The sequence below is a fragment of the Carcharodon carcharias genome, chromosome 11 (genome assembly GCF_017639515.1).
Source record: "Carcharodon carcharias isolate sCarCar2 chromosome 11, sCarCar2.pri, whole genome shotgun sequence".
In the NCBI taxonomy this organism is placed as follows: Eukaryota; Metazoa; Chordata; class Chondrichthyes; order Lamniformes; family Lamnidae; genus Carcharodon; species Carcharodon carcharias.
Window position 1 is genome coordinate 58,593,960 of NC_054477.1, and position 10,470 is coordinate 58,604,429.

General features: G+C 36.6%; 1 protein-coding gene across 3 annotated transcripts; it reads left to right on the forward strand.

The window, feature by feature from the left end:
* The first annotated feature begins 269 nt into the window (after positions 1–269).
* Positions 270–10,051, forward strand: gja3 (gap junction protein, alpha 3). 3 transcript variants are annotated; one of them, XM_041199383.1, is made up of 2 exons: positions 270–419; positions 5,960–10,051. In XM_041199383.1, the coding sequence occupies exon 2, from the start codon at positions 5,977–5,979 to the stop codon at positions 7,153–7,155; it is 1,179 nt and encodes a 392-aa protein (XP_041055317.1). In that variant the 5' UTR covers positions 270–419; positions 5,960–5,976; the 3' UTR covers positions 7,156–10,051. The 3 variants fall into 3 exon arrangements, 2 of the variants coding, with proteins under 2 accessions (XP_041055317.1, XP_041055316.1); XR_005944447.1 differs by lacking the exons at positions 270–419; positions 5,960–10,051 and adding exons at positions 1,767–1,920; positions 2,724–4,054; XM_041199382.1 differs by lacking the exon at positions 270–419 and adding an exon at positions 1,767–1,920.
* The last annotated feature ends 419 nt before the right edge of the window (positions 10,052–10,470 follow it).

A 10,470-nucleotide genomic window follows, 5' to 3' on the forward strand; every position in this document is an offset into this window, starting at 1 on the left:
AACTGAACAAATCATTAGTTTCACAACAAGATACTTCAAAATAACATTGTTCTGATACTCTACCCAAATGTTCCTAATCATTAAGCCAGAATAGTCAATCTTTGCTGGTTATTTCAACAAAGGGATATCACAGTGGAGTTACTGTATAATGAACAAGAGTAGGATCTCTGACTCAGTTTCTGACCTCCCTAGTGAAGTAGTATCAGATCCAATTGCAGCCTCCTACCACCATACCAGTTAAGATCAGTTTACTCAGCACAGAGCAGGGATCAAAGCTGAAATCTTTGATTTGTGTAGTTCAGTACCACACTAAGTAATGGATCCAGCCACTGAACTAACATGGAAACTGATTTTAAGTTCTAATTCTTTACATTGTTTTGTTCACGTATTGGAGTATGCATGTTGATGCCACTATAATGGTGAGTACTTGATGGAACTGTGTGATTGCCATAGGATTAGCTAACACTAATTTGTAAGGTATAAAATGGTGCAAGATGCTGACTGATAATTAAAATAACATGGATGTTAAAATACATAATGGGATATTAAGGTTCCTTTAAGAGTGTAAGTGTTTAAAGGTATGCTCTTTGGTCTATCTTAGCTTGGTTTTAACTAATACTATACAAATACAGATTTACTTATTTGTTTAAAAATGACTCTCAAAATTTTAATTGGACTTGAAATGAATTAGAGAGGTCAGTTGAGAGTTGAGAACTTAAATGCTTTTATGTTGAACCAGCACCCAGTTTGTTATCTCCAGTACTGATATTTGCTGCGTCCAAATGGCAAAAGTACATTGTATCCCTTAGATTTTACAATACACAAGATAATGCAGAAAGTACAATTCTGACAGCTTTTCACAGCAATGATCCATCAAAAGAAATACATCTTGCTTGGAGGTGTAATTCGTGAGGCTTGATTTGATATAAGAACTATGTCTAAAGAAAATAAGCAAATTTTCTGGTCTGTATATATTTCTAATGCTGATATTCAGGGAATTATGAGAAGTATAATATAGCCAACCCATAAATAGGACTACACATTATATGGCAATGTTGAGAAGTAATTTTAGAACAGCTGCTACAATGTGTTTAACATCAGAAAGTTTTGACATTGGTAAGCATCTTTCTGATTGTACATATTTTGCTAGTTTTGAGTAAATTATTATATCAACAAGGCTGACATTTAATCTTAGTCTGAGATACTTGTAACAAATGACAGACTTAATAACGGCTTAAGGTTTTACTTGAATTATATTAAATGCCTATAATTAAGACGAGCCTTTTGTATTTTTTTCATTGGCAGTGTATACATTTAGGAAGAATGTATCCATAGTTGTTTAATAAAATTTAGAATGGCTACAAAAAATGAAAACGGCATAATTAAATGCAATTCAAAAAGACAACTGTTCTTTCGACTAATAATGTAATATTTTTAACTTTAAAGCATATAACTATGAACCGGATTAGGCTGGCATGAAAGTTTAGTAAATAGACGACCGAGTTCAGAATTGCAGATACTCGGGATCACCTCATTCCCCTAAAACGGTTATGTAAACGCAAAAATGCAGGGATATTTACAACGAAATGCAATAGCTTTTTAGTTTGATTGTTATTTTAAACAGAGGGGGAAGCCTACAGCGGTTATAACTCTATCTTCTTCCAAAGTGATGAGTTTTGCTAGTGGTAGGGGCGTGGCGTTGCCCTCCGTCTGGTGACAAGCGAGGTTCAGCCATGCATTCTCACACAATGTGACAGCGGCGATGGCTGGGGGTGAGCAGGAACTTCGCGCGGTCCAATCTGCAGGTTTAAAGAACTTTTGAATCACTTTTTTCCCCCTCGCAAGACTGGCTTGGAAATCGATGTGTGAAGAAAGTGACTGTGCTTGAATAGGCTGGCTGACAGCGGTCAGAAGTGTTGGGTAAGCTGGCAGCGGTGCAGAGGAGGGGGAGGGTTACTTAGACAAGTCTGCTTCATGTCCCCAGCGCACTCAAAATATGGCATCTATGACAGCCGGATATGTTTACTAGCTAGCTGGTTTTGTCATCTCCAGTTTGAGGTTTGATACAATTCTGTATCATCAAACATTTTGATGAAATGGGAGTCTTTTCACACCAGATGTTTTTTTTGCGGGGGCTGTAGTTGGGCGGGGTGGGGTGAGGAAGATCCCCTTACAGTTTCTTACATAATAAAAGGGTCTTCCTGGGTGTCTAGTTTGATAAGTTACATTTGAAGAGTTGATACACGTTTGAGTGTAAAACAGTGCTAAAGAACTGTATCGTTGTGTGAAAACGGCTGTTTGCTGCTTCGCTGACTATAGAGATCTGGCATTTTCCCGATGATACCACATGGTGTGTTTTATTCTGAAACTCAAAACCTAAAGTTCAGATTAAGGTTGGTATGAGCTGCAACACTTTGAGGCAAAATTGAGTTCTGCGCAAGGTTTCATGTTATTTTTATTCCATTAATTTCGAATCAACTTCAAATATACTTTAGGAAAATAAAATGTTTTAAAACGGCGCATCTGGGAACTAACATCCTTGATATAGCAAATATAAGATGTTTTTACTGCATTATCTGGAAAAATACCAGTAGTAGTTTTCTTGCAGCATTTACAGAGGAAGGCACGATCAAACATAACATAGAATCAAACTAAACCTCAACAACATTCACATAGTCACTGGAAAGTTATTCATCCTCATTACATTTGGTTTCCTTTTCTAGAAGTACAATCCTATTCTACAATCCTTGATACCTACCATAGGTTTGGAAACGGAGACAATATACAACAAACTACAGTTTTGGAAGTCTAATCAATCATCTTGTTTTTAGCAGTGGTTTCTTAAATTTCCTATCCTTTTGAATTTGCCAGGAATTAAAATTATGATCAGATTTTTCTATATAAGTAAAATGTAATTAATATTACATTTAGATAATGGTGTTATGACTAATATTTATTTAAGTATTTGTTTTTATTGTTCATACCAAATTGCATGATGTGTTGGCCTTGTCCACCAAATGTGGAGTGTAATGAGACTGAAGCAAAAACATAAGAAATGGGTGAAATAATTAAACATGAGTAAAATCGATATTCTTTTGTACTGGGCACCCGTTGATGCCACGCAAAGCTGATTAAGCTATTTTTTCCTTATTCAGCAATTTGTTTTCTGTTGATGCAAGCATCTATAGAAGGCAACATCTCAGTCGGCTGAATTGCCATGATTTTAAACTTCACATTTCCATTAAGACAAATAGCATTAAGATTCTTTTTTCTAAATTGGCGTCTATGAGGTACATGCAATACAAAGATTTAGACTTCTCGACTAACTAGTGGTTAGCTTTAACCCGAATAAACTATATAATTTCTGTTTTTGTTTACTATAATACAACTTGAGTACGGATATTTTAATCTAACCTAATGGTATTAGATAGTCAAGTACTCATTTAGTTAAAATTAAAATTAAGATCGAAGTTCAGGGTTGTCAATGATTTTTTAAAAAGTCCAGTTTTTTTTTAAATCAGCTAATTTTCTGCGTATACCTTGATATCAAAGCATAGTTGGCGAACTTTTTGGAAGGAATTTAAAAAGCTCAAAATCCAGTGTAAATTCAATGTTGATTTAAAAGCTATCTATTAATTGCAAAAACACTAGAAATCTCAAAGGACTAGCTTAAATGAGTTTCCTAAAAGTTTGGAAATACACTGATAGATTTTATATGATCTGAAAGACACAACCAAAATGTGATGCTTCTGAATTTTGATTATTAGCAAAGTATGGTATTTACTTGGTATAATCGTTTATATGGTCCTTATCTAACCGTTTATATTGACACCTGATTGCATTTCTGTGTGGCATTTTTCATAATACATAATTTAATATTCTTTCAAACTGAATCACCAGTGCACATTTTGTCTATTTGAATTTAATATGTGGTGCTGGTCGAATTCAGTCTGGTAATGTTACACTTGTAACGCCATTTGACACTTAATGTGACACGTAAAATATAGAACTATTTTACATGCATACCTTCGACAAATAAACGTGTTTGAAATTATGTCTTTTTGATGTTATTAAACCCATCAACAGTTAATTAACCGTTATCCGTTGCACTTTTAGATAAATACTAGTGTTCTCTGTGATTAAATCCATTAACTCAGCCAGATCTGCAATACTGAAGTGTCAAGGACGCTTCTGAAATTAAATGAATAACATTTCTAAAATGCGAAAAAAATGAAGCAATGGAAATAATAAGTCAGAGGGTAACAATGTTATATAGAAAGCAAAAGGCAAAGGATTTCAAAAATGAGGTTAAGCGGGTATAAAATTGATAATTAAAGCAATGTATGTGTTAATGCATTCAAATAACCACATTCTAACAAGATGTGAAAAAAATGTTCATTGTGTTGAAGGAAGCCGACACACGTTTAAATTGGAAATTATAGGAAATGTGTCGGTGTTTGAATCTATAATTTAATAAATGCAACGTGAGATTAAATGTAGTGATAACTGGGCCAAACTGGAATAAATTAATGAAGCATACCGGGCGTGTTTGTTATTTTGCGACAGAGTTATCAAATAAAATAAAATTACGTCTAATGGGTACAGGTGTAAACCAGGATCATGATTTATCAGTTAATACACAATAACAGTAAGTTAATCGTTCTGTAAGCACCTATATAGATCAAAATTTGAAACTGATAGTATCACCGTGGCGAGTAATGTCAAAATCAGCAATAGGCACAAGCCTTAATATTTCATTGAAGTTATTAAGTGCCTTAACTTATTCCATTAGTTGTCCTACATAGTAATTTACAGGGCAGGCGCAAAGATCTAAAATAAATAAGTAGATTATTCACGATATTACTAAATTTAGAGTAAAAGACGGAAGAAATGAAAGAACCGAAATCAAATGTTCTATTCATTTTGCAGGAGCCTCAACCTGTCATTGAAGTTATTGAATTCCTTCTTTAGGTATTGCATAACACGAGTAGCATTCCTTTGGTACGTGTTTGTAGTTTATTGCCCTGCCCTTTGTTAAGCGAAAGTCTGTGACCGATCGATTTGGTGCATATATACAATTTACCGGTAGGATTTTTAGGCCAGTGTAACCCCACTCATCGTTTAGACAACGGAAACACAATGAAGAGCAACTTCTACCTGTACATGAGCAGGCAATGTGAATTGTCATTTTAGCCAAATTTACTGGTTCAAGGTTTTTTTCTTTACTCGCTCTAACAATGAAAAGATTTGTATTTTACAAAGATTTAAAAAAATATGCTCCAAATACTTTTAACCATCCTTCAGCGCATGAAAGTCTTAAAATCATTGTTTGATCAGAACTTTTAAATAATGCAGCTTTGGTTTTTGGTTATATGCATATGCAATTCCTACATTTTCAATTTAATAATACGCACGGTATTTGGGCGGTCGCCGAATTACGACATTCTTTTCAGACTCATGCACTGAGCTTTGTAATTTGCAAATGGTGGGCAGATGCAAAGATTTGGTTTCAAATTTTGTTTCAAATTTTAAGGCAGTTACACTACTATTAATATTTATACTTGTGACAAGATTAACTATCCTTAATATTCTCAGATATTAAAAATAGTAGTATGCATTTTCTTTAATAGGTGAGCAAATGACGTGCCAAAAAATCTCGTGTAAAGGATGTGCGAATCCCAATGACGTATTAGCGCCATTTAATTGACAAAATATGTGTAATATGTTATTTGTAGAATTGACTACCTTAGATCGTCACATTTATAATACAATCCATGACCAAATCAACAATATCCCACTGTTTGCTTTTTAATGAATACAAATCTTTACGAGGAAACTAGATAACTCGCGCTGGTGTATTTTCAAAACCACTACTCCAGATATCCATTTCCATTGAGGTTTTGGGCTTTCCACTCTCCAATATCTAATGGCTATTTGTTTATATGGATTGCTTTTCCAGGGTAGAGACTTGAAACAATGGGTGACTGGAGTTTTCTGGGAAGGCTTTTGGAGAATGCACAGGAACACTCGACAGTGGTAGGCAAGGTCTGGTTGACTGTGCTCTTCATCTTCCGGATCCTAGTGCTGGGGGCTGCGGCTGAGGAGGTCTGGGGAGATGAACAATCCGATTTCACCTGCAATACCCAGCAGCCTGGTTGCGAGAACGTCTGCTATGACAAGGCATTTCCCATCTCCCACATCCGATTCTGGGTCCTCCAGATCATCTTTGTGTCAACGCCCACCTTGATATACCTGGGCCACGTACTGCACATTGTGCGGATGGAAGATAAAAGAAAAGAGAGGGAAGAAGAAATTAGAAAAGCCCAGAATCAAGCAGACAAAGAACTGCTGCTTAAAAACGGCAAAAAGGGGAAGCTTCCTTTTAGGGATGACCATGGTAAAATCCGAATTCAAGGGGCCCTGCTACGCACCTACGTTTTCAATATTATTTTCAAAGCGATGTTTGAAATTGGATTTATTGTAGGTCAGTATATCTTGTATGGCTTTGAGCTTAGACCTCTGTATAGGTGCGATAGATGGCCATGTCCCAACACCGTGGACTGCTTCATATCACGGCCAACAGAGAAGACTATATTTATCCTATTCATGCTTGTGGTGGCTTGCGTGTCCCTTTTCTTGAACCTAATGGAAATTTATCACCTCGGCTGGAAGAAGCTGCGTCAGGGAGTGACCAACCGACAGCCCCCGGATCTCGAGCAGAAGCCGGAGCCCCTGACGCCAGTCACAAGGACTGTCCCGAGCACCTTCAGTTACCCCTATTTTCCAGACACAGCCGAGGGTCCCCACCCCTACCCTGGGGCTCCGCCTACTGAGTTCAAAATGGCGCCACTACCCGAGGACAGGTCGCCCTATGTGGTGTACAACAACAAACTGGCGACCGAGCAGAACTGGGCCAACATGGCCGCCGAACAGACGCGCCAACTCAGCCCCAGCGCTAGCAACGGCAAGCAGGAGCACGCGCTCCCGGCGCCGGCCAATCAGGAGAGTGCGCCTGCGGGCGGGGCGGTGCGCGGCAATGGTCACCTGACCACAACGGTAGAGATGCATGAGCCTCCCGCTACAGACACGCGACCCCTGAGCAGGGCCAGCAGAGCGAGCAGCGGCAGGGCTAGGTCGGACGATCTAGCGGTTTAGCGGCCGCTTCATATACTCCCTCCCCCTCCCCTTCATCCTCTCTTAAATCAGTACAAGGTTTTAATATCAAGTCGGGTGGGTGGGAGAAGCATACATGCTGAGAAGCATGTCATTGCAATGCGCTCTGGGAGTTGTAATCTTAGTGGCTTTCACAGAGATGATTTTGTTAAAGTGGAGTTACACACCTGTTAGCCTTAACATTCATACACGCTCCTATTTTATCATTTTTAGTAAATGAAAACCTACAGAAAACTTAATTGGGTAGACAGTCAAAAAATGGCAAAATGAAAATGCCCTAGATTTCGCATCATGTTCGAGTGAAGTCTGATTCAGGTAGTTATATTTTTTGATTCATGATCATTAATTGCACCTCTAAGAGCTCATTTTACCGAACCCACTATTACATGTTGACTTAAGAACTGTACTTTTTAATATGTTAATCACTATTCCATGCAAGGTAAGATGTCTACAGTAAGCTCGAGAAACACAACTCCTTAAATGTCTTATTCAAGTTAGAAATATGCATTCTGTGATTGTAACCTGTTCTCTTTGAACTAATACAGTAGGTAAAGTCTCTAAAACTGAACGTCAAATTGCAGAATGCTTCATTACATGACACATACTCAAATTAGACCTACTACAGGGTTGCAATATTCAGCTTCTTGGTTTTCATCCATCTCCAATGTTCCACGTGCCCCAACAAATGTCGTAAAACTTTAAATTGTACTGCTTATAGTGATAAAAGAAAATAGAAGGAATGAATACATGTTTATAGACTGAGATACATGGAAAGAACATGAATTTAAATGTCTTCTAAAATTATCAAAGCAGGGCAACAAATTCAAACCACTCATAGATTAAAGGGGTATGCACTGCAGTTTATTTGTGTGTGAGGGCGTGTTTGTGTGTATTAGATACAATACTATTCTGACAAATTTAGGACTCTATCATGTTTGATATGACTGCATTAGAGCAGAAGATGGGTTAGAAAGACCAAGAAGTAAGATAAAAGCATGGTTTGCAGTAAAACCGTTTATAGAAGAGTAATGTTTTTACTTTTTTAAAAGAGGTTTTTGGGTCAAGTTTACCTTCAAAACATGGTAAGCACACCTTCAATAAAATTGAAATGGTCCCAGGTGTTTCTTCAAGAATGTGGCATTTTTACATACCCTACTTCTTCAACACTGCGTTAAATTTGGAACTACCAACCAATACTTCTGTAACTATTGCTACAAACCTTACATGCAGAGATGAAAAATACTAATATTCCAGGGTTAGGGCATGATGCTGTAGTCTCATAATCATTGTTGGGGGGAGAATATAGGGAGAGTGAATTGCATTTTGTTGCTTTGGGCACTTAGTTTTGTGGTGTTTTCCAAGATTTGGAGTCTTGGCTAATATCAGGAAAACAAGGTGTTAAAGCGCCTCTTGACAGTTTTGGTAGAATCTTGCAAAGGATCACTATGCAAAGCAAAGCTGCACCGGCCCTCCATATAACATCATTCCAGGACTTGAGCATTTGAGGAAAAGATTAATTTTTTAGGAATTAAATACGTACAGAGACTATGGTAAGTATTAGAGGTATTCTAGGTTTCATCTCTGCTTCAAAGTCACATTGGCCTTTAGAAGCACATTTTACCATCAGAAACTTTATTTTTTTTCAAAGGAGGAATGCTTATTTACTTCAATTGCACAGTTTGTCAAGAGCTGTTCTCAAAGTGTAGTTACTTTTCTGAGGTTCCCTAACACAAAAAAATTCTTAGAACAGATTTATTTGTAGCCCTGTGTTTAGTTATACTGAAAAGATAATGCACCGAAACAAACAAATCTGCTCCGATCAATGAGATGATTTTATTACATGATTTTTTTAAACAACTGGCTCATGCTTGGATGAATCTATTAGATAATTGGCCAAATAAATACAAGCAAAAATTACACATTCCTTGGGCTTCCTTTAATGTCTTCCAAGGATTGATTTAATTTTCTAGCTTGGCATAACTTTATTTATTGAAACCCTTAACATTATTGGTAACTAAACAAATCAAGGAATCAGTTTGTAGGTGTAATATTTTTAATGCGTTGTTCTTTATTTGCACCTATTTTCTTGTACAATGTGTGCTATCTTTGTAACTTTGTTATGGTTCCTGAAAGTTTACATTATTGAAAATTGCACATTTGAGCAAAGAAAAGAAAACACAGATACCAAAGTTTACATCGTTGGATACCAAATTTTAAGAAAATGGCCCTACCACTATGCATCAAACCCAAAATTAAATGTCTTAATATAAAATTTGGGCTCTTCACAGAAAAGGCAGTACAGTAGTGCTGTTCAATTAAATTGATTTCCAGTATACAAATGAAAGCTATTTAGATTGTTACTGTATTACACTTGGTTTTTGCTGAGTATGAGAAATGCACAGCTTCAGCCACAGAGTAATTTACCTTGTAATAGATAATCACATGGCACTGGGGCTATAGTAACCAGGCATATTTGGTAATTAATCAATACACGTTTACTAGACCAAAAGACTATATGAGGTGAGAAAATATTTTGTACATTAAATTTGAATTAAAACGATTAGATTCCTTAATTCAATATCTGTTGCTTTCTACCATGCTTTTCATTAACAGCTGAAGACTTGCTCAGAGGCTTTAAAGCCTACTTGTTGCCCATGAAAACATTCTGTTATTTACCTAATATAACCTCTCACCCAGTGGTAAAGTACTTTGTGGGCAGTCAGGGACATTTAATAATTTGGAGCAAAAGCAACAAAACTGTTTTAAGTACTGTCTTTAAAGAAGTGCCTTATGTATTCTGTAAGAGCAAATTGATGTAAATGTTAATTTACCTCAAATGTTTACAAAAGTGTTGCCTAATAAACTTTTTTGTACCATCTTCATGTCTAATTATTTTAAAGAAATATCCTTTATTTTGCTTTAGTTTTTAAACTTTAACTTATGTCTTTCAAACTGATGTATAATTAAACTCTACAAGAAAACACAAAAACACAAGAGATAGGAGCAGGACTAGACCATACAGGCATCAAGTCTGCTGTGCCATTCAATATGATCGTGGCTATCTTGGACTTTGTCTCCACTTTCCCACCAGCTCCTTATACCCTTGATTTCCTGAGAGACCAAAAATCTATCTGTATCAGACTTGAATATATTCAACAATGGAATATCCACAACCCTCTCAGGTAGAGAATTTCAGAGATTCACCATCCTTTGAGTGAAAAAAATTCTCATTTCATCCCTAAATGATCGTTCCCTTATCCTTTGACTGTGCCCACGTGTTTTAGATTCTCCAGTCAT